General features: G+C 33.6%; 2 protein-coding genes across 7 annotated transcripts; both read left to right on the top strand.

The window, feature by feature from the left end:
* The first annotated feature begins 2,718 nt into the window (after positions 1 to 2,718).
* On the top strand, positions 2,719 to 11,377 carry LOC111376581 (uncharacterized WD repeat-containing protein C2A9.03-like). Of its 5 annotated transcripts, none has more exons than XM_022999551.1 (10): positions 2,719 to 2,986; positions 3,508 to 3,652; positions 3,802 to 3,969; positions 4,064 to 4,153; positions 6,909 to 7,043; positions 7,234 to 7,344; positions 8,768 to 8,859; positions 8,940 to 9,045; positions 9,995 to 10,081; positions 10,624 to 11,377. In XM_022999551.1, exons 2-10 carry the CDS (start codon positions 3,527 to 3,529, stop codon positions 11,035 to 11,037), a joined length of 1,329 nt encoding a protein of 442 aa, XP_022855319.1. In that variant the 5' UTR covers positions 2,719 to 2,986; positions 3,508 to 3,526; the 3' UTR covers positions 11,038 to 11,377. The 5 variants fall into 5 exon arrangements, with proteins under 5 accessions (XP_022855319.1, XP_022855316.1, XP_022855315.1 ...); XM_022999548.1 differs by having other exon boundaries at positions 2,784 to 3,031; positions 3,503 to 3,652; positions 4,067 to 4,153; XM_022999547.1 differs by having other exon boundaries at positions 2,784 to 3,031; positions 3,503 to 3,652.
* An 8,472-nt stretch (positions 11,378 to 19,849) lies between these two features.
* Positions 19,850 to 23,936, top strand: LOC111376579 (probably inactive leucine-rich repeat receptor-like protein kinase At3g28040). 2 transcript variants are annotated; one of them, XM_022999546.1, is made up of 3 exons: positions 19,850 to 21,685; positions 22,074 to 23,589; positions 23,713 to 23,936. In XM_022999546.1, exons 1-2 carry the CDS (start codon positions 20,148 to 20,150, stop codon positions 23,560 to 23,562), a joined length of 3,027 nt encoding a protein of 1,008 aa, XP_022855314.1. In that variant the 5' UTR covers positions 19,850 to 20,147; the 3' UTR covers positions 23,563 to 23,589; positions 23,713 to 23,936. The 2 variants fall into 2 exon arrangements, with proteins under 2 accessions (XP_022855314.1, XP_022855313.1); XM_022999545.1 differs by lacking the exon at positions 23,713 to 23,936 and having other exon boundaries at positions 19,851 to 21,685; positions 22,074 to 23,706.
* The last annotated feature ends 801 nt before the right edge of the window (positions 23,937 to 24,737 follow it).

The raw sequence follows: 24,737 nt of genomic DNA, 5'->3' as shown, positions 1-24,737 counted from the left end.
TTTATTGTTAAATTTTAAATTAACATGTTAATTATTGACTCTATAATACACTTATAAATTTTGCATACATACGACAATTTTGAAACCTAATTTATGAAATTCGTCTTAAACTTCGAAAATCTCACAACTGGCACTGCTTGATCATCGAGGCTTTCCTAAATAAAGGAATGCCTCGACTGTTTGAAGCTTGTGTGAACAAAAAATGTTCAAAACTTTAACATTTGATCAGAAAAACGTAATTAGAGGTCTCAGATAGCATATAATTGGACGAGACTCGTCTAAGTGCAAATTTTGACAAGTCAACTTTGATGTTATTGCATCATGCCTTTGCACGAAAATTAAGTGTGAAGAACAAAGTGTCATAAATACTAAATCCACACATCCCTTAACAAACTCGAATAAAATAGGCCTTTGCACAACGAAAATGTGGGATTCAAATTCAAGGAATCTAAAGAGGCAATTTTGGGGAGAAAATTGAGAGAAAAATTACACATTTTATTTCAAAAAGTATCGTTGAGATCAACGATACATACAATTATAGTTGAGACATTTATAGTTTCAAATACTATACGTCGATTATTTTTATATCAAATCAAAAATCTATTATGTATTTAATAAAATAAATGATACTATTCAACCTCCTGTTTGACAATCATTATTTGAAATTTTTTTTTTTTTACATACTTATTCTTAATCATATGTTCATACAAGAAAATATTCTGAACATAAATTCAAAATTTTCTCTTACTTTTTAATCATGCGTTTTCCTAAAAATCATTATTCAATTTTTTTTTTCAAATAATAGTCATCAAACAGTGAGTGTAATATCAAAAAAATATAAAATTTTATTATAGTATTTTTCAATTTCGTAAAGGTAATGAGTTAAGAACATGTAAAATGATGATTAAGATCGCACCATTCATCAAAATGAAGTAGTTTAGCTCTTCTACACTTGTGATGATTAAAATGACACAATGATGGAGACAAAAATTAATGATTAACCTAACCATCCTCTCTACATAAGCATGTAATAATTAGTAAGAGAAATAAAATGGTCAAAAGCAAAATTTGAAATTATAAATAGAAACTTTCATGGAAATTATTAATATGCCTTCGTATTGGACTATTCGTAACATTTCCTTACTTGGCAAATTTTGAAGATTATTCGTAACTATGAGTAAATTTAAAATTATAATTTATAAGTAGATCTTTTGTTGAAATTTTTATATGCATTCGTATTGGACTCTTCATGGCATTTCCTTAGTCGACGAATTTTGAAGATATCAATCTGTATGAATGAATTTGAACTCACAAATATGATGTTTTGTAGAAATTATTATATGTACTCGTATTGAACTATTCATAGCATTTCCTTAATCGACAAATTCCGAAGATTATTTGTCATTACAAGTAAATTTGAATTTTATTCTTTTCTAGAAATAATTATGTGCACTAGTAATGTTTATTCGTTACTCGATAAATTTCAAGGATTACTCATCCCTACGGATTTTGTTTTTTGTAGCATACTTTTGAGCAATATCTGACTCCTTTTAAGTAAAATCCCATTTGCGCCGCGGACACAAAATAAAAAATTTAAAATTTATACTTACAAAATTGTAAATACAACAATTCCTTATTATAAAAACAATATTTCCAATATTAAATTATTGATTTGATATAAATATCAAATACTCGTAGCTTGCATGAATAAGGGCATGTTCGGTAATGATTATGAGAATTGATTTTTTGATCGTTAGAAAGAAAAGTGAGTTCTATCCGTGAGTGAAGAAGTAAAAAATGATGACTAAAATAGTAAAATAACAGTAAAAAATTTAATTTTTTGAGGTGAAAAATTGCAACCAAACGAACTAAATTAGGCACTTGTCATATTAATCTTCTAAGAAACGTAGCATGACACTTTTGACTCATATTACCTCGTTTGTCATAAATTAGGCACTTGTCACCTAAATATATTCCATTAAACAATAAATAATTAACTTAAGGATTTGTTCTATCCCTGAACTTACAGATATACTCGTGACTGGTCCCTCTGCTCTAAAATATCAATATCTAGCTACTTTATAATATCTACCCCTTTAGTCCCAAAGATTGATTGTGACTGGTTGATTTGGTTCATAATTATGGTTATGCAGCATGACCCTGAATGTAAAAGTAGACCGATCCTTCTCTATTTGAAAGAAGGCCAATATTCATTCTTTTTAATGCTTCATTCCTCCAAATAGATGAACAGAGATATATATAGATTGATTTTCAAAATACATTTTTGAATATTTCTCAATGTCCCGATTATTCACGGAACGTGAAAAGTAGACGATCAATTGCACTCAAAAGATAATGAGTAACTCATATAACACGTTCTTGTACAACGCTCAAAGCTTTTGATTGAACAGCTTTTAATTTATTACAAGCTCCAACGATAAATTCAATAAATTCTTGTCAATAACCATGTTTGTGGAATGGAAACATAGGCGTTAAGTAAAATTTGTACTATTGACGAGCATATTTTTAAGGTGATGGACGAAGGTTTTTAACCCATAGAAGAAGAATCATGCTAAGCTTACTTCACGGTCCTGCCAAGCCGCACACATGCGTGAGTCCACGAATTTTTTTTTTTAATACATGTGGGGCCTACACACTGGGCATTACTCTAGAATGTTATAGGGTATGGGGTGGTGTGGGGTGGAGTGGGGGGCGGCAGAGAAGTAAAGCATTATCTTGGAGCCCACAAAACCCCATTTGCTCCACATTACAATGAAATAGAAACTTGCGCGCATGCATTCATTCATTCTTATTCTACAACTCATCCTTTATCTCACTTTTTTGGACGTTTCTTTTTTCTTCTGCCCGACAAGACAAATCACATTATTGTTCATAATTTCCACTGCACACGAAATCAGACACTCTTAATCATTTCTTCAACGGAGTTCTACTCTAAATCCACCAGTTTTGAGGCATCAGTTTACAGGTAATGTACAGATTTCAAACGAAGATCCAATTCATCAGTGTGCAAGTATGGCGCTTTTTTTCACTTGTGTTTTGCCCTCCTTTTTAAGCTTGCCTGAACAGTAATTTTTTGTTTTTCACTTCTTCGATTTCTGGATTTATTCGTTATAAGAGGAGATGTGTTACTGCGTATGCGGTTGCATTTGAGCCTGGTTTTATGTCAACTTAGTGGGATATCTTTTGTTTTATCCCCCTTGTGGTAAATTTGCACTTTTTTTTTTTGGGGGTTTGTGAATTCTATTTTTTTTTTTTTTTTATTGTGGGCTAGATATCATGTATATCTTACTTTTTCATTGGTTGTACTTGTTTCTCTTATCTCTACAATTAACATTCCTTTATTAGGTAAATATGTGTTCTGCTTTTGATTAATGAAATTGAAAAGGCGGTTTGATCTTTATAAGTCATATTCTGTTGTGGGGTTACAGAAATGCTTAATTTTAGCAATGTCGTGCTTAACTAACTAATAACAAATTATTAGAATAGCAAATTTACAGGAAGTCTTATGTCGTACGACGAAGTAGGTCAAATGGATCACATGGAGGATGAGAGAGATGGGGTAGATTCCATGGATGAAATGAATGAGGAATACTATGCTGCTGAAGATGAAATCTTGGATGATTATGAGATGGTAAATTACTTTCCTATTTCATTTTCCTGCCTTTTTTTCCATGGGTGAGGGCGGCATAGTCGAATTGAAAGTTTATCTAGATTCTCTTCTCTGTATACTAGGTTTATTAAGTATTCATTTAGTAATTCAATCTAATTTGGTTTGAGTAGCTTACTAAAGTGACGGATACATCGGCTGCACAAGCAAGGAAAGGGAAAGATGTACAGGGAATTCCCTGGGATAGATTAAATATAACAAGGGAAAATTACAGATTGACAAGGCTTGAGCAGTATAGGAATTATGAGAGCATACCTTCATCTGGGGAAGCTATTGATAAGGTGGGAGCTATGAACAATTCTTTTGGTTTTTTACTTTTTAATTATACCTGTTGAGTATGTAAATTTGGATTAGCAACTCTTTGTTTAATTACAGCAGGAATGCAAACCAACTGAGAAGGGAAGCGACTACTTCGAGTTCTTTCACAATTCAAGATTAGTGAAGCCTACCATCCTTCATTTCCAGGTGGTTTATTTTTCTTTTTCAAGATTTCATAACTATGGTGTTACTTGTAAATAATTAAGTTTCCTTTCACATGATTACTTTGGCGTAGAATCGACTTGGTTAGCTTCTCTTCTCCTCGATCTATTTCTCTACTTCTCTTTATCTAGTACTTGTTGCAGCATTTTTGTTGTGGTACATTAGCTCTTGATTTGTCAACATGACGAATTTGCAGGAACATGATTTCATCTTTTAATTTTTGATGTATGTTAAATTAGATAATGGAATTGGAGTATTAGTTTAGCAGCAGTTAGGTCCAAAGTCAATAGGAGTTGAGGAATAGGCTATCCAAACATTAAGTCTGCTCAAAGTATCTCTGGAGTTAGTTGCTTGAAGGATGACTTTAGTTGCATTAAATATGATCAGACCTCATTTTCAATTAGAACTTTTCTTTTAAGTTTCTATTTCTGTTTAGATTTTCGCCATTCAGTGAAATAAATGTTTTTTTCTCCACAAACTGGAATTGTTCTCTGTGAAACACTAGATTAGGTCTCCATCTCTGCTTTCCATAAAACTAAATTCTTCTTAGACAGAATTATATTTAACACGTGTCTTTCTTGTATTGCTGATCCCTTAGTGATTGCCTAGCTTGCAAGTTTATCTTTTCTGATTTTTGAATGGAATGTATGGAATACAATTTTGGGCTTGCTTAATTTAATGTTAAAATTACTACTGAAAATTGAAGAGAAATGAGATAAGGTTCCAAGGACAGTGGTTGGAGTTCCCTAATCCTTCCGTTCCTTATTGTAACATTTTTAATTTTAAGTCAACAGAAGTGGCCTTTTCAATGGTTCTTGGATTCATGAATGGGTAAGATCAATTTGATTAGTCAAATATATCGATGAGTTGGGAACTTGAGAACGAGCGAAATAGAGAATATGAATTCGTTTCAGGAACCATCACCTTGAAAAAAAGGTAGAGTGGCCATTTAAGTATTTTGTTTTGAATGGTTAAAATTTGGGCTCAACGTTTAGTGTGAATTTACAGGAACATTGAAGAAAATGATACATAATTTAGTGAGAATAATTAAAAGGATAAAACGGTCATTTGTGCTCATACTTAATTATCGAATCTCGAATGGGGATAAATTTATATACATGTTTCAGAGGAAAGTATTACAAATTTATTGGCTCTTATGATCATAATTACAATAAAATTTGTACTTAAGTTGTAATTACTATGAAATTTGTATACCTAATTTGAAATTCTAGGACTACACATGTAATTAAATGTAAACTAATTGAATTTGGACTTTAACTAAAACTCCTTGAATTTTAATTAAAACTATTATTTGAATGTAGAATTATTATTGTACAATTGATTAAAACTATTTTGTGTCTATAAATAGAAACTCGATAAAACTTAGAATTCCTTCAACAATCATAATATATGATTTCACAATGTTCAAATCTGGAGAGAGAGATAGAGAGAAAATAATTATTTTCTCGCTTTATTCAATTTTCCTGTCCAAGAATTAGTTTTATGATTTAATTAAAAGAAGATGCTCACTCATCTGTATAGTCTTGATTAGGAGTGGCAAAAATAGAGCCAACCCACTAAAATCGATCAACCCAAACCAGTTTGACCGGTTTGCGTTGGCTTATTTTATTTTATTTTTTTATTATTATCATTTTTTGGTTAGATTCTTTTTTAAAAGAAAATGGGTTGGGTTGGATTATGTGTTAATCCATCAAAATCGATAAAACTCGCCTAATCCAACCCGTTACTAAAGAAATTGTAAAAAATTTAAAAAAAATGTTAAAATTAAAAAGTTGAAACCTCACAGCCTTAGTTTGCAAAGTCTTATATTTTTCTCATACTTCTCTCTCTCTCTCGCCATAAAGCTAAATGCCGCCCTCTTTCATTCTCTCTCGTTCAAGCCCGTCGATCGTCGCCAACTCTGCTTGCATCTAGGCTTGATGCTAATCACCGACTTTTATTCCTTTTGGTACTTTTTAACTTTAAATTTTAAGTTGATTATTCATTTATGTTTTGTAAATGTAAATTTTAGATTTATTTTTCCTTTAAATGAGATGATAATTTGTATAATATATGCAATTTCATTCATGCATGAATACAAGTTTTCGTTCATGGTCGAAGCGTTGTGGTTGATAGGTTTTTATTATAGAGCATATTTCTATGATTTTTAATGTCTAAACCGACCACCCAACCAGATCGAAACTTGATTGGATTGGGCTGGGTTGGGTTGGAACACATGAATGGGTTGGGTTCGTTTGATTTTAGATCAAACCGACCATGTTGGATTGGGCAATGGTTTGGGTTGGGTAAAAATGGACTCAACCCAACCCACGCCACCCCTAGTCTTGATTTTGGAGAATGTGATAGAAGGCTTGAAGATTTGAAGCATCAAGCTCTTGCCATTAAAAGTTGGAAGTTTGTGCTCCAAAAAGATGGAAGTTTGTGATTTAAAATTAATCATCAAATTTAGGTAAAAAATTCGGATCTCTTATTCTTGATGTAGCATACGGACGAACATCTGGACAATGTTTATGGAATTAAAGAATTTTTTTAATTTCTTGATAATTCTACTTTCGCATTCCAACACTATCCTATTTTCTTTTCTGGGTCCTTGTTTACTTTGTCTTGGCATAAAAAATTTCCATGTTGCCATTATGAATGCAGTTTATATGACTTTTAACCATCCACCTTATATAATTTATATAAAACCACCATTGACAGTGTTATATGTTCTGTGCAGCTCAGGAATTTGGTGTGGGCTACCTCAAAACATGATGTGTATCTCATTTCTAGCTATTCAGTCATGCACTGGTCATCATTACTTCAGAACTTGACCGAGGTTCTTGATTTCTCTGGTCAAATAGTGCCTACTGAGGTACTTAAATTTAATTTATTGTAGTTTTCTTGTTTTCCTCTTGGTCATTTGTATGGGTTGAATTAGAATCACATTCCTCCTACCCCCGCCCCAACTTTTTCCTTACTCCTTGAAAATTTTCATTTTGTTCTTCGTCAATATCTATGTTACCTTTTTGGGTTGTTCAATTTCCTTGTCTCTTGTTATCTAGAAACATCCAGGGAGCTTGTCAGAAGGTTTTACACAAACACAGGTCAGCACACTTGCAGTGAAGGACCGTTTTCTGGTGGCAGGTGGCTTCCATGGAGAACTTGTCGGTAAGGTGAGCAGAGCAGACCTCCAGGACCTTTTGAATTTCTCACTTTTTGAGTAAATGATTCAAGTTGATAATTTTTTTCCTTTTCCTTTTAACTATATTGAAACAAGACTTAGCTTTCTGTTGCCTTTCCTTTTCAATTTCACATGCATGATTTTGATTTGAATTTTTGGCACAAAAGCACTGAAAACTAAAAAAAAAATTATTACAATTAAGCGTTTAATATTCTCATGGAAGATCTGGGGTTTGGAAGAAAATGATCCAGCTATTGAGGCTGCTGTTGTGGTGTGAATGATTAGGTAAAAATGTACACTACCCCGGCTTTGTGAGCAATGAACATGCAGGGTTTTTGGATGGTTAAGGTTGAATGTTGGGACAACTCAATGAAGTGAAGTGGGGAAATAAATTGTACAATATTTAAGATTTTTGATAGAATGAGAGACCTCGATAGAATTTATTACAAGGATGCAGTATTTTGTTTCATGAATTTAGTAGGGAAAATAATTTTCATTTAAATTGCATTGAGTTTTCTTCCACATTATACTGAAATTGGTGCCAATTAATCCAGAAGAAAGTCACATGGCAATGATGGCATTGTTTGAGAGGCATTTCTCGACATTCTGGTTGCCTTTAATAACCTTTAAGCTGTTGTCTCCTTAACTTATACTGCCCAGAGCTGCTGGAATGGCCTGCCAGTTTGCTCCTTGTAGTGTGCCTTGTAGGAAATTGCCTTCCATATTACAAGTAATTACTCAAATTAGTTAAAATATGAAATAAGTTGACTCAAGGGAAAGTCATTGACGTTCTGCATCTCAACATTCTTGAAAACTCGTCCAGTGGTTCAATTAACTTCCTTTTTTGTAAGAAGGTGCCATCAAAGCTTTACTTGTTGATATTTAACCTGTTGATGCGCATTCCTTTCTTTGATCAAGAATTAGACATTAACCTTTTTTATCATCTTCATTCAGAGTTGAACATACTTTGCTATGCTGAAATTTGCCTCTAGTTTAAAACAGTGTTTGACAGAATCCCTGAACTTCTAGACAACTAATTTTCAAAGATCTACATTGAGCCTCTTTTTTATACTAGCATATGCCTAGTTAAATCTTATTCCCAATGTTTTCCATGGCAATGAGTTCATAGATATCCTATGCTGGCATTTGTTTTATTTCTGACATATTGGGGAATCATTAAATGGAAGGAACTTTAGATTTGGTCTGATATACATTTTTATTTCTCTACAAGTGTTTGGAATACCACTAGGATAGAATTATACTCATATAGCCATCAACATCTCAAATCATTGCTACAGTTTCTGCTATATTATAATTACCTCACTTATCCTTTTACTTTCTCTAAAAGTATATTTGCTTCTTAATAAACATTGCTTGTAGCGACCTATGCTTACAGTGTCTACTTGACATTGCAGTGTTTGGATAAACCGGGTGTAAGCTTTTGTGCGAGGACCACTTTTCAGGAGAATGCTATTACAAATGCCATTGAAGTATTTAACAGCTCTAGGTATTCTGAGGGTCTGTTATTTGCTTGTGAATTAAATTTATGCTCATTCAATAGGTTTTGAGTTGCAAATTACTTTGCAGCGGTGGACTTCATTTCACAACATCAAACAATGACTGTGGTGTAAGAGAATATGACATGGAGAGGTTTCAGCTCTTAAATCAGTTCAGTTTCCCTTGGCCAGTGAATGTCAGTTTTCTTTCTCATACTTTTATCTCTCTTGTTTTTGTTTCCTTGGCAGATCAGCCTGCATAGATCTTCATCTATTGAACTTTGTTAGGATTTTCAATTCTTATAATCCTTTTCTCTCTCACCCTCTCTAGCTATGGTTATTGACTGAGAGCATGTTTTCCACCTTAAAAAAATGTAAAGCTGCCTTTAAGCTATTTTATGTAGACAAGATGTACGGATAACTTTCTCTTTTTCAAGTGGAATAGGTACCTTTTCCTTGATAGTAACTCTTGCTTCACTGTCAACACAAGTAACTTATTTCCCACATTTTAAGCTTAGTCAAACACTCTCAACCTAAATTATGCAAGTTTCATTTAGTTGAGTGAGGGGTTAGGAAAGTTTCATAAATTGCACGCACATTACCAGTTAATTTTAGAAACCTTTTTGACAAACTCTTTACACTCATGAGCAAGATGTCGCTCTTTTGTTGAAGTGAGGTTTTTAATTTGGTTAATTAAACACTAGGGACTTACAATAAAAGGCACACGATCAAATGGACCCGTATCATTATGATGAAATTTCAATCAAGGCCCAAGAATTCTTTTTTTTTTTTTTTTTGTCAAGGCATTTTTCATTTTTTTCTGTAAAAACAGTTTTTTTTATGTGTAAAATTTTTTCCCCCGTATTAGCCTGGCTTGAAATTTTGTAGCCCGGTCTTGGATCCAATCCTGGATCCGTCCCTTTTGTGTAAAATTTTTTCCCCTGTATTAGCCTGGCTTGAAATTTTGTAGCCCGGTCTTGGATCCAATCTTGGATCCGTCCCTGATTTTTCACTCTCTTCTCCCAAGAACCCTAACAGTACAGGTTGTCAGATTATGCAAGATTTTATTGTTTTCTTGCAACAAAGTCTGCTGTGTGTTTATTTGTTTAAAATCTCATTGCTGAAACTTCACGCTCCTTGATTCAGCATACATCAGTGAGTCCAGACCGGAAGCTTCTTACAGTTGTTGGAGATGACCTTGATGGATTACTAGTAGATGCTCGTAATGGGAAGGTATTCAAAATCTTTTTGATATGATCCTCTTTAGCTAACATTTTTTCCTTCTTGATTAGAAATGATGTTTTCATTCTTCAGAATTTCTTATAATTTTCCTACGGAGGTTCGAATGATGATCTGAAATTTTGATAGTTCAAATCATAGGTCGATTTCCTCCTGCAATTGCAACATTCCTCTGTGATCCTCTCCCTTTGCTAACATGGCATGACCTCTTGTATTTTCTAATCCTATTACTGATACAAAATAGCCTGAATATATATTGTTATTTTGAAGTTTTTCTCTACACACAATCTTGAAAGTGTTCATATTGTTATTTTTTTTTTCCTTGGCTTCGAAAAACTTTCGTATGCACCGCATAATTCATGTATACCCGTGAGTAGTGGTATTAATGAATAGGCTTTAAGCATGTTTTAACTAAGATTAGGAAAAAAACAGCGAATGTCCTTTTTTGAAAGAATTAAGTTAAGACGGGCTTAAACTTGGTTGTTCGAGCAAATGTAACATCCTTGTATAACGGGTTCATATTTTTCTGTTTTCAGACAGTCGCTTCATTCATGGGTCATCAGGACTACTCATTTGCTTCTGCATGGCATCCCGAGGGAAGGATCTTTGCCACGGGAAATCAAGACAAGACATGCAGAGTATGGGACTCGAGAAACCTGTCATTGCCTGTAACAATTCTCAAGGGAAATATGGGCGCAATCAGATCCGTCCATTTCTCATCAGACGGGCAGTTCCTGGTGATGGCCGAACCTGCAGATTTCGTGCATATCTACAGTACTAAAGCAGATTTCAAAAGAAGGCAAGAGATTGATTTCTTTGGGGAGATATCAGGTGTATCTCTGAGTCCAGATGACGAGTCTCTCTATATTGGACTCTGGGATAGAACCTATGCAAGCTTGCTACATTATAATCGAAGACATACATTTGGATATCTTGATTCCTTAATGTAATTGTCTGAGGTACTTGGATATTGTCTCTATTGGTTCAAGTTAAATTTGTGTTTGGTATCGATGAGTTCGGATGGGACAATGAGTTTTTTGGGTCTTTTACATAGTTCGGTATGTGTACAGCTGAAGCATTTTTGAAAGAAGAAAGCCTTCGGTCGTAGAAAGAGACAATATCCAAGAAAGTTGTACCGGAGAATTGCATATGGAAGTGTCATTCGGAAAAAAAGTTACAAAAATGCTATTGATAACTGTATTTATTTATTTGATGTGGTAGAGTGATTTTGCTGGTCAGAGTAAGATCAATAAAAACCATTTTATGAATCAAATATAATCATTTAGTAGATGCAAATGGTATATTTACATTAAATAAGCCTTCGAAGTACAATTTTTATATGTTAGAAAACTATGGATGTTAGTGAATGAATTTTGACTTATTTCTATACAATACTATACTTTAGTAAATTATAATTTGGCAGAAAATAATGATGTTTAGTACCATTGATGTTAGAATATGGTCTAGTTGGCATGAGATGATAAGTTAATTCAAAGTTAGTCTACTCTTAAAATTTCGTCTCGTCAGCATCCGTTCGCTCGGTTGAGTAAATGGGCCTTAAGACTAAGCGAGGAAGAACTATTAGAGATAGATTTTTGGGTAGTGAGTGCTGTGAAGGCTAAGGGGCCCCGTTGCCCAAAAAGTAGAGGGGGCCCGTAATCGGGAAAAATCACTTTCTTACCAAGACGAAGGAGTGAAGAAGGCACCGCTCGTCCCGGGAATCGATTGATTTAATTGGATTTATCATGTAATGTCAACTAGACTGGTGTTACGTTATCTAGTTATACGATTTGTCTAAAATTGACTTGGAACGGCAAAGTTGTCCGTGTTTGGTTCATTGTGCCGAAATTGTAACGTACATTACTAATGCCTTGCAGAGGCCAACTTGATAGAAAATGCTCCCTAAAATTGACGTTGTCCCTACTAAAATGGACCTCCAACTTGTCGAAATGTCATTTAGGAGCAAACATTCTGCTAAGGTAGTCGAAAACAGGACAAAAACATATATTCAAAATTTGATTTTCCGTTAGGGGTGGCTTTCTTGTCTCCCATCAAATATTTTCAAAATGAAAAGAAAAATTTACTTAATTATTTGTCTTTTTTAAATACAGTTTATATTTAAACTAAAAAATGATTCGAAAAAATAAAAGTAAAACGATCAGGACATTTTCCATATTGGTCATCATCTTTTGTTATTGGTTTTATGTGAATATTAAGGTCCTGTTTGACCCACATTTAAAAAAAAAAAAATTATATTCTAAACAGTGATTTCACATCATTTTAATCACATGTTCTTCAATAAAATAATATTACACTTAAATTCGAAAGTTTTTCTTATTTTTTAAATACACATTTCCCATCAATACACTATTCAAAAATATGTTTTTATGAAAATAATGCGACTCAAACAAGGGCTTACCAGACAAACATTAGGAGGGACATCAAACGTGGTTTCATTCAAATTTAAGTCCTCGCCCATCTCACTTTTGTCTTAATTATAAAGGAATATATGCAGTTATCGAATAAGTCCCAAATACAGAACAAATGCAAAAGATCTGATGCTTCAATTAATTTTCACTTATTTATTTCTTTTGTCCTTTTAACATTTAAAATAAATAAATAAATAAAATGCTCTTTTTCCTTATTTACAATTATTTTTGTTTTGTTCTTATTGCATGTGCAAATGTGTGATGGGTTAGAAAGTGACAAAAAACCAAACAGATGAGAGAAAGCAAAATAGACAAAATAAACCCAGCTTCCATTACAAGTGGTGCAGCCGTGCGCAGAACATCGTTTGCCCCTGTTTGACAAAATAACTCTTAACTCATGTTTATAGATTCTTTATAACATTCAAATAACTTTATATCGATATATTTTGATAGATTCACTAGTAATACTCACTTATTCTGTTATTCATCGCTCATTTCTATTTATTTATAATTTAAATAATTTTATAAACACTTCCCATCAATATTGTGATACAATAGCGAACACAAATATGTCTCCAAGATAATGTTGTCCGTATTGTGCTTACATGAAGATAGTTCGAACACCATAGATTTATAGATGTCTTTATTCGAGGTTCATATCTTGTATCTCGATAATGACATAGTATAAACAAGTTTTATGGAGAAAATATGTAAATGAACAAGTTAAATATGCAGGAAAATAGCGAGATAAAGGAACATTATTTTGCCATATATTAAAGTGTGTACAAAGTGAAAAACATGAAATCTACACACACACACATTGCCCTTCGTATAAATTTGCATCACTTCACTTGAATCTTTTGGTATAAAATGTTCGAAAAATATTAGGATTTCATTAAATTGTGTATCGACAAGAATAAAATAATCATGGAACATTGATAAACACATAGGTGTTTTAGGAATTATCCTTGTAGAATGCTTTCCAAAAATTTCTTTGATCTTTAATCTTCGATCTTCTTAATTCTACCCTCAAATCTTCTTGATTACTTTCGAATCTTTTGACCTTCTCCAGCATTCTTCAAGAACTCAAACCTATAGAAATTTCTTTTGTGTGTTGGCATAAGAAATATTATGATCTTGCTTATGAATTAAACCATCTTCATAATATGGATTTGATTAGGAGGTATCACAATTCAGTTCTTATTTTTAAGGCACTAAAGGGACTAAACGGTCACAATTAAATTAAGCTCCACTATATTAATCTTGACCTGGTCAACTCTTGATCGATCTAGGTCGGATCAAGAGTAATTTATTAATTGCATTCCATTTCAATAAAAGAACGAGATTGCACCGTTAACTTAATTTGACTTATTAAAACTACAATAGTAATACCCTCTGACATATTGTTCTTGTATATTACACTTGTAAATCATGTTGAATATTTGGAACAAGGTAGAATGACCAAAATGCTATTTTTCAAATATACATTAAATCCTTAATTTTATTTTTCTGTTTGTCAGTTTCATGTGATCACATCACAATATTAGTTCAATAGTAAATGTTTAATTATTGAGCTCAAATTTAACTGTTCACTAGAAAATCTCTTGAGGCTATGATCGTGCCTATTAAATGGGTTACATATTCCATATTGCGAATGTACGTTCTCAATTATTTCATTTTAATTCCCAAGGCACTGAAATATTGATTAACAATTTATTCTACTCATTGATACCTCAAAGTACTTCAAGTTAGCAACCAAAGTTCATTACCCGCTCATGATTAAGGTACTACGTGCAATAGTCAAATGAAATTAAATTCATGCGGTCAATTCCATAAATCAATTTCTCATGGTCTAATTCGATACATTCCAAAATATACAATCAATTCTATTGCTAAATTCAAGATAATTTTAAATAAAACTGAGACCATCTTATCAAAATAAAGTGTTTGACTTTATTTACCAATTGTGGACAATAATTTTAGATCGAATTATAAAATGAATCTCTTCGTGTTTAACGACTTAAAATGTTCGATTTATAATATTGAATCGATCCATGAACATAACGCAAACTCAAATTAATGCAAATAATTTATTGAAAAATAAATATATATTTTATTTTAAAATGTCAGGGGTACAAATAAATTTACTCGAATGGCTAACATTAAACTAACATAAAAAGGAACAATTTCAGATTTTTTCATCATTTTTTTTTTCTATAATATAGAACACGTTAGAACTTATAATTTAACTTTACCTAATTTTAACGTCATCTCAATGAAGATAAATCAAATCAATCAACACTAAAATTTGAAAATATTTCAACAACCTCCGTCATTTTCAAAATGGAAATTTTTTTTGATGATCTCTTTCATATAGACTTCACAAACTTTAATTATAAATGAAAGTGTCATTCGAATTTGAATCTACACATCGTGAGAATGTCTCAAATATTAACCAATGTGGCATGATAGACAACTTTGAACCAATGGCCCTATATGATTGAATGGAAACACCTTAGACACAAGTTTCATATCCTCGTAACTTTTATCGATATATTTTGAGAGATTCACTAGTAATACTCACTTATTCTGTTATTCATCACTCATTTCTATTTATTTATAATTTAAATCATTTTATAAAAACTTCCCGTCAATGTTTTGATGCACTAGTTAACACAAATATGTCTCCAAGATAATGTTGTCTATATTGTGCTTCCATGAAGATAATTCGAAACACCATAGATTTATAGATGTCTCCATTTGTATCTCGATAATGACATGGTATAAACAAGTTTTATGGAGAAACTATGTAAACGAACAATTTAAATATGAAGGAAAATAAACGAGATAAAAGAACATTATTTTGCCATATATCAAAGTGTATACAAAGTGAAAAACATGAAATCTATATATAGATTTCTACATAACCATTCGTATAAAGTTGCACCACTTCATTTGAGTCTTTTGGTATAAAATGTTGGAAAAACATTAGGGTTTCATTTAATTGTGTATCGACAAGAATAAAATAATTATGAAACATTGATAAACACGTGTTTTAGGAATTACCCTTGTAGCGTGCTTTATAAATATTCCTTTGATCTTTGATCTTCGATCTTTCTTGATTCCACCCTCGAGTCTTCTAGTTTGATTTTCTTGATTCGCCTTCAAACCTTTTGACCTTCTCTAGTGTTCTTCAATAACTCAAAACTATAGAAATTTCTTTTGTGTGTGGGCATAAGAATTATTATGATCTTGCTTAGTAATTGAACTCTAATGTATGTTTCTTTATAATATGGATTTGATTAGGAGGTATCGCAATCCGATAATCCGATAAATCAGGTTTCTTTTGATTGTATAAAGATCCTAAATAAAGAGAACTCTTTCAAATCAAAGCCTTCCATATCTTAAATGACACATGAATGGCACTTGGGTAACACATTCCAGTTTAACTAATTTATCTTTCTATAGTTAATATATAAATTAGAGCCCTTATAATTTATTTCGATTCTTATTTTGAAGACATTGAAGGGACTAAACAAACCCAATTAAATTAAGCTCCTATATATTAATATTGACCCGGTCAAATCTTGATTGATCGATCTAGATAAGAGTCGATCGGGTCAATATTAATTTATTAATTACGTTCTATTTCACTAAAAGAATGAGATTGCATTGTTAACTTAAATGAAATTATTGAAACTACAATAATCATACCTTCTTAACATATTGTTCTTATATAGTATCCATGTTAATCATGTTGAAGTTCAGAACAAGGTAGAATGACCAATATGCCATTTCCTAAATATATAAACATTAAATCCATAATTTTATTTTTTATCGGACATTTTTATGGTATCACATCACAATATTAGTTCAACGGTGAATGTCGAATTACTGAGCCCACATTTAACTGCCCACTAGAAAATTTCTTGAGGTTACGATCGCGCCTATTAAATAGGTTATATATTTCATATTGCGAATATATGTTCTTGAACTATTTCATTTTAATTTCCAAGGCACCGAGAGGTTGATTAGAAATTTAATCTACTCATTGATACCTCCAAGAACTTCAAGTTATTAATTAAAGTTCATTACCCGCTCAAGATTAAGGCACTACGTAAAATAGTCAAGTGAAATTAAATTCATGCGGTCAATTTCACACGGTCCAAACCAATACATTCCAAATATACAATCAATTCTCTTGCTAAAGTCAAGATTAACTTTAAATAAAATTGAGACAATCTTATCAAAATAAAGTGTTCTGATTGTAGACAATATATTTTAGATCGAATTACAAATTGAATCTTTCCGTGTTTAACAACTAAAAAGTTCGATTTATAATATTGAATCGATCCATGAACAGATTGCAAACTCAAACTAATACAAATAATTTATAGAAAAATAAATCAATATTTTATTTTAAAATGTCACGAGTACAAATAAATTTACTCAAAGGGCTAACGTTAAACTAACATAAAAAGGAACAATTTTAAATGTTTTCATCCTTTTTTTTGGCTATAATATAGAACACGTTTTTACCTAATTTTAACTCATCTTAACGAAGATGAATCAAATCAATCAACACTAAAATTTGAAAATATTTCAACAACCCCCATCATTTTCAAAATGGATAAAATTTTGATGATCTCTTTCGTATAGACTTCACAAACTTTATTTATAAATGAAAGTATCTTTCGAATTTCAACCTACACATCATGAGAATGTCTCAAATGTTAACCAATGTGGCATGATAGACCAGTGTTGAACCAACGACCGTATATTGATTGAACGAAAACATCTTAGGCACAAGTTTCATATCCTCGTGTATTCATATAAATTGCGAGATGTGAGTCAGCCAACTGTCCTTTATCTTGAAATTTCCGTAAATGTTCTAAGTGGCTAGCCAAGACACCTGATAGACGGCACCATCTCTAACATTCATATTGGTCAGCTTATCAAAATTACTCACGTAACTAAAATATTCTATGGGTATAATTAAAAGCTAAATAGTCTAACATTTCCTTTCGCATTATGTGTACTAAGCACATTACCATGGGGACAAAACGAGTAGTGCTTGCAATCACTTGTATAATGGACTATGAGTCTATTGTTAAGGGAATATAATCTCACATCGGTAAAATATCGAAATAATGACAAATATATAGAGGATTGTGACACTCCTCTTAACAAGATTGACCTTATTAAAATAGACCCTAAGTCTTAACATGGTATCAGAGCCCATTAAACTCCAACGAACGATTCGATCCGATTAAGTCTCTAAAAATGAGCACACGGATTTCAAGATTGGTCTACTCAAACGAGTCACCATCTTGCGGGGGCATGTTAAGGGAATATAATCCCACATCGGTAAAATACCGAAACAATGATCAATAAATAAAGGATTGGGACACTCCTCTTACAAGGTTGACCTTATTAAGATGGACCCCAAGTCTTAACATGGTATCAGAGCCCAGTAAATTCCAACGAGCTATTCGATTCGATTAAGTCTCAAAAATGAGCACACGGATTTCAAGATTGGTTTGCTCAAATGAGCCACCATCTTGCGGGGGCATGTTAAGGGAATATAATCCCACATCGGTAAAATACCGAAATAATGACCAATATATAGAGGATTGAGACACTCCTCTTAACAAGGTTGATCTTATTAAGATGGACCCCAAGACTTAACATGGTATCAGAGCCCAGTAAACTCCAACGAGCTATTCGATCCGATTAAGTCTCAAAAATGAGTACACGGATTTCAAGATTGGTTTGCTCAAACGAGCCACCATCTTGCGGGGGCATGTTAAGGGAATATAATCCCACATCGGTAAAATACCGAAATAATGACCAATATATAGAGGATTGAGACACTCCTCTTAACAAGGTTGATCTTATTAAGATGGACCCCAAGTCTTAACATCTATGCCCATAGAAATCAAGATCTTGATGTTTTAAGTGTTGGATAAAGGTTCCATCATCGGTGGTTTAGAATTTGGCCTCTATGTCTATCTCTATGACAAGGTCGTCATACTCTTTATTAATATCTAATTCACTTGACACGAGTCAGTACTCAATTCTCGTTTCGGGAGAATAAGAGATTACAATATTTATTAATAAATATATTTAATTTTCTTTTAATTTTTATCAAAATTTACTAAAAATATAATTTTTTACAAAATTAAACAAGGGCTTAGATTATAACTAGACTTGTTTTTGATGAAAATTGATTTATCATTATAACAAATATTCACGACTGTCATTTTCCCTGTTTGGTGACTTTACAAAACTACATGCATACTATAAGTAGATCTACTTTCTGTATCATTATTCTTAGTTTGGGAGTTGTTTAGCAAAGTTTTTGATAAAAGTTTTAATAGATTTTGATAAAAATCGATGTAAATGTGATCAAAAAAATTAGTAAAACTCGTGAATCTCATAAATATATAAGGTTAAAATTAATTGATGGCTTTAACCTCAAATTCTTTAGCTTTATCAAAGAAGCAATCAATCTTCTCGAGACATTGACAACATAGAGTGGGACCATCTCCCACTGCTTGGTCAAGCCATCCGTGACACCTCATTTGCATCATGTGAACTTAATTTTGTCATCACTTATAAGCAGAGATAAAAATAAAGGTTAAAAATCTAATTAAGAATTAAATGTAAATTTCTATACATTCTCAGTCAAAAAATGAATCCAATCAAGAAGAAAAATTGGCTTACCCATTTGAAAATGAAGTGACCAAACAGCACATATGACATAATAAACGACACATCAAAAATTGGAATCCAAACATATATGCTTTTGGGAAACTCAATGGGATGTCACAGAAAAATTTCGAGGACCAATATTATGTATTTTCAAAATAAAATAAAAGGTTCAAGTGAACTATACTCAAATATTATTGAAATTTTCCAAAAATTGTATCTTCTGGCGCGGCACATACACATATAAGAATAATATTTGGGGTTTATATGGGTGTCTAATGTTTTTATAAGACACTTGTAAAGAAACTACCGATACACTATAAGTAGGTCTTTTCTGGTCATTGCCACATTTTCTCTAATACCATATTTCACTTTAGAGTTTACCTACATAATCGACTTGTAAAGAAAACCCAAATTTTATTGAGAAAGTTTGGAGAATGCTGATTGAATTAATTACTTTGGAACAACCAAAACATTCTGCTTATCTTTCTCTTTTCATCATTCATTAAACACTCCAAACCCCCGCAGAACAAGATCTAAATATTTATCATTCATGTAGTAAATTCATTGGCTTTTTCACATTTGGACCACAAAACCGTTTATCCCAACCTACCCTACCTTACCCCACCCCCACGACCCCCTCTCTCTATTCTCTCCCCAGAATAATGTTACTCTCAATTCTCAACTATTTTTGTAAAATATCTATCAGTTCCATGTCCAGATCTACTCTCTTTCTCGTTTAGCTATGCATAACTGAACTACAAGTTGGCCATGGCAAGATCCAGTACTAGAACTCTTTAGTCTTTACTGTACTTGAATAGCTTCTTTCTTGTTCAGAATGAATAACCTGACTTCTTTTTATTTGTACCTGTGTGTGTAGTGCGAGAGAAAGAGAAGAGGAGAGAGGAGTGAGAAAGGCCATGAAAATGAAGTCTTGTACTGCAATAATGGCATTGTTTTCAGTTTTTATGGTTGCAGGTTGTTTAGGTGACGAAGCCCTTCAACTCAGTGATGATATATTAGGCCTCATTGTGTTCAAAACAGCCATTGATGACCCTTTTATGCATTTGGACTCTTGGAGTGAAGATGACACTTCTCCCTGTGCATGGAACTTCATCACTTGCAATCAAGCAAATAGTCGAGTTACACAAATTTTACTTAATGGCCTGAACTTATCAGGAAAGATTGGGAGAGGCCTCGAAAAATTGCAGTTTTTGAAGGTATTATCTTTATCTAGTAACAATCTTACTGGTAGCTTAAATCCAGAATTGGCTCGTATAAACGGCCTTGAAAGGCTTAATCTTAGTCAAAATAGCCTTTCAGGTAATATACCACCTTCTTTAGCTAATATGAGTTCACTTCAGTTTCTTGATCTGTCAATGAACTCGTTATCAGGACCTGTCCCTGATAATTTATTCGAGAACTGTTTCTCGCTTCGTTTTGTTTCTTTATCTGGAAATCTTCTTGAAGGGCCAATTCCAAGTACTCTTACTAAATGTACAAGATTGAATCACCTTAACATTTCCAACAATCGTTTCTCTGGGAACCCGAGTTTTTCTCCGGGAATTTGGTCGTTGACGAGGCTCAGAACGCTCGCTCTTTCGATGAATCAGCTGTCGGGACCTGTACCTTATGGTATATCAGTTCTGCATAACTTGAAAGAGCTCTTTTTACATGGAAATCAATTGACTGGATCTTTACCTGCTGATATTGGTTTTTGTCCACATTTGAGTAGGTTAGATTTCAGTTTTAATCGATTTTCAGGAGAAATTCCATGGTCACTGCAAAGGCTAAAAGTTCTTAACTTTCTGAGTTTATCCAACAACTTGTTTACTGGAGATTTTCCTTTATGGATCAGTAACGTGAACAGTCTAGAATACATCGATTTTTCCGAAAACGCTATTACGGGATCACTGCCAATGTCAATGGGTGACCTCAAATCATTGAAGTTTCTTAGTTTGTCTAACAACAAATTAACTGGGAACATTCCCAAGTCCCTGGTTTATTGTTCCAGCCTATCCATTATCCGATTGATGGGAAATTCATTCAACGGTAGCATCCCCGAGGGATTGTTCGATATGGGATTGAAAGAAATGGATTTTTCAAGAAATCAAATTACTGGTTCAATTCCTCCGGCTTCTAGAAGACTTTTTGAGTCCCTCCAGGTGTTGGATCTATCAGCAAACAACCTGATAGGAGAAATTCCAGCGGAAATGGGACTTTTATCCAGGCTGAGTTACTTGAATTTGTCATGGAATTATCTGGGATCCAGGATGCCGCCAGAATTTGGATACTTCCAGAATCTCACTGTGTTAGATCTTCGGAACAGCGGTTTGTTTGGATCCATTCCGGGCGATATATGCGACTCTGGCAGCTTGGCAATTCTCCAGCTTGATGGAAATCTTTTGACAGGTCCAATATCTGAAGAAATTGGAAACTGTTCATCCCTCAACTTGCTGTAAGCTTTCAGTTATTACCATTTTTTTTTAGCTTTGAATATTGTCGAGTAGATCTAGTAATGAATGCAATGTAGTGACGAAAAAAAAAGATTTATATATAGAGGCCGACCCCAAATTTATTGGAAACCTGGTTTAGGCACGTTTGACAAGGTTTCTGCTTCTACATCTTGAAGATGCCAACTTAGTCGAACTTATTAGAAAAACTCTTCTAAAACAAATGAAACATTCTCAGAATATTATCTAACTAGATCCAAAACTTCTTAGTCCCAGAAGCAACTTTAGGCTTTTCAAAAGCCCACCATATAGGCCCATATTTTCTTGTTCTTCTTCTGTGTTTGTCTTAATTCTGGCCAAGAATACAGTATAAGAGCGTATTTTTCACTGCAGGAGCTTATCCCACAACAATCTAAGCGGCTCCATTCCGAAATCAATCTCACTGTTGAAGAAGCTCGAGATTCTAAAGTTGGAGGTGAATCGATTGAGTGGAGAGATACCCCAAGAGCTTGGAAAGCTGGAAAATCTTCTTATTGTGAATGTATCATATAACAGGCTCGTAGGCCAGTTGCCTGCAGGAAGCATTTTTCCGAACTTAGACGAGAGTGCAATTGAGGGAAATTTGGGTATTTGCTCACCTTTGTTGAAGGGTCCATGTAAACTGGATGTCCCAAAGCCTTTAGTTCTTGATCCCTATGCCTACGGCAATCAAATAGGTGATCAAAACAGGAGAAACCGACATTCAGAAAGCACAAATGATGGATTTACACATCATAGATTCCTCAGTGTTTCAGCTATTGTTGCCATATCAGCATCTTTGGTGATTGTTCTTGGAGTGATTTTGATAAGCTTATTAAACGCTTCTGCTCGGAGGAGGATTGCATTTGTTGACAACGCGTTGGAAAGTATGTGCTCGACTTCCACTAGATCAGGAAGCGTGGCTGCAGGGAAGCTTACTCTGTTTGATACAAAATCTTCTCCTGATTGGATCAGTACTAGTCTTGATACCATACTACATAAGGCATCAGAAATTGGCAGCGGATTGTTCGGAACCGTGTACAAGGCCTCGTTGGGAGGCGATGAACGAAGAATCGTGGCAATCAAGAAGCTCGTAACAGCCAACATTCTTCAGCATCAAGAAGAATTTGATCGTGAGGTTCAGGTTTTAGGGAAAGTAAGGCATCCTAATTTGATTCCCCTTAGAGGATACTATTGGACTCCTCAAACGCAACTGCTCATATCAGATTACGCACTCGAAGGGAGCTTACAATTCCGACTTCACGAGCGCCCGCCTACAAGTCCACCCCTTTCGTGGTCCATCAGGTTCAAAATTGTGTTAGGCGCAGCAAAGGGACTTGCACACTTGCATCACTCCTCGTGTCCCCCTATTGTACACTACAATGTAAAGCCAAGCAACATTCTCCTCGACGAGAATCTGAATCCGAAGTTATCAGATTTCGGGTTGGCAAGGCTAGTAACGAAACTCGATAAGCATGTTCTCAGTAACAGATTTCAAAGTGCACCAGGCTATGTGGCACCAGAATTAGCCTGCCAGAGCTTAAGGGTCAATGAAAAATGCGACGTTTATGGGTTCGGGGTGCTGATTCTTGAATTGGTGACAGGTCGAAGGCCGGTCGAGTACGGCGAAGATAACGTGATGATACTGGCTGATCATGTGAGGGCATTACTTGAACAGGGAAATGCTCGAGATTGTGTGGATCCAAGCATGGGAAAATACCCGGAAGACGAGGTTTTGCCTGTTCTTAAGTTGGCGTTGGTTTGCACTTCTCAAATACCTTCCAGCAGGCCATCCATGGCAGAAGTGGTGAAAATACTGCAGGTGATCAATACTCCAGTTCCACAGAGGATAGAAGGATTCTAGTTACAAGATTGAATCAAAAAAAATTCAGTATTCTGTTATATATAGCTTTCTAATGTTTTTAATGTTTATTGACAATTGTACCATTGCTAGTTACTTGTTAACTTGCAAATTTTCTACTATGTGACGGGGTTTTCTCCTTGACAATTTTAGTAGTGCCGATCGTATTACTTCTAAACTTTTGCATCATTTTGGTCAATGCCTTGTCCAAAAGTTTAAGCCGATAAAGAGTGATGAAATCCGAATTGAGCTAGACTACATGATGGGGATTTAGGGACAACACTATAGTCCAAATGTAATGGAATAGTCTTGATTAACAGAGTAAGATTTGAACGAACGACCTCACTTTTTCAAGCACTTACGAGCAAAGGTACCTTGCAAATTCGTACCTCAAAGCTTTTGTTAATTTGTAATGGAAAACGAAGTTTTATAGACTAATTGGATTAGTATCATTTGATGATGTACGACATTATAATTCTATGATTCTTCTAACTTGATCCCTTTGAATTTCATATTTAAAGTTATTACCAAACATATTCTTTAGAAAGTATGGAATGTTGGCTCGAGTCAACCCTATCCTAAGAAGGCAAGTATGCCTTACCTATTGACTAAATTTTCCCTTCTTATGCAACGACTATGCCTTTCAATCTGATCTTATGCCGTGAGTCGCCCTCTAAAATACATAAAATGATCCTCGTCATGCTAGAATGGCTAGTTTCTCATGTTATAGATTGATAGAGCACTCGGATCAATTTTTTATTATTATTATTTAATGGGTGTAACATGCAGAGATTATATTATTTAATGATTACTATTTTGGCTTTTGAAAGTTGGGTGAGTTTATTCAATGATTATTTATAGACGGACGCATTTAAGGAGTTTAAAGAATTTCCTTTTTAATTTTAATCGTATATACGTTGAAAAGATATTTTTCTGATTTATTTGTAAACTAATTTATTCTTATGCTTCGATTTTCACATCTTTGGTTAATTAATACATACTTACGTCTTGAATTATCTTTTTGTGACACAAGAAATCATTATATCGAGAAAGAATTAGAAAAGGTAGTTTCCTCTATTGGATTCTCAATTAACTAAACTAAAAGTCGAACTAACTTTATATCCTAATACATGGGAAATTTGCAACATAAGTCCTCAAACTGTGCATGATAGATCATA

The sequence above is a fragment of the Olea europaea genome, unplaced genomic scaffold, assembly GCF_002742605.1.
Source record: "Olea europaea var. sylvestris unplaced genomic scaffold, O_europaea_v1 scaffold1521, whole genome shotgun sequence".
Classification (NCBI taxonomy): Eukaryota; Viridiplantae; Streptophyta; class Magnoliopsida; order Lamiales; family Oleaceae; genus Olea; species Olea europaea.
Note: the sequence above shows the minus strand (reverse complement) of the source record. Positions and strands in the feature narration are given on the sequence as shown.

Excerpts from the sequence above, each read along its gene's own strand:
- LOC111376581 (XM_022999547.1), top strand. The coding sequence starts at position 2,990 with ATGTACAGATTTCAAACGAAGATCCAATTCATCAGTGTGCAA. Across the intron at positions 3,032-3,502 it reads TCCAATTCATCAGTGTGCAA|AATAGCAAATTTACAGGAAG; the intron begins GTATGGCGCTTT and ends ACAAATTATTAG. Across the intron at positions 9,046-9,994 it reads GTTTCCCTTGGCCAGTGAAT|CATACATCAGTGAGTCCAGA; the intron begins GTCAGTTTTCTT and ends TCCTTGATTCAG.
- LOC111376579 (XM_022999546.1), top strand. The coding sequence starts at position 20,148 with ATGAAAATGAAGTCTTGTACTGCAATAATGGCATTGTTTTCAGTTTTT. Across the intron at positions 21,686-22,073 it reads TGTTCATCCCTCAACTTGCT|GAGCTTATCCCACAACAATC; the intron begins GTAAGCTTTCAG and ends TTTTCACTGCAG.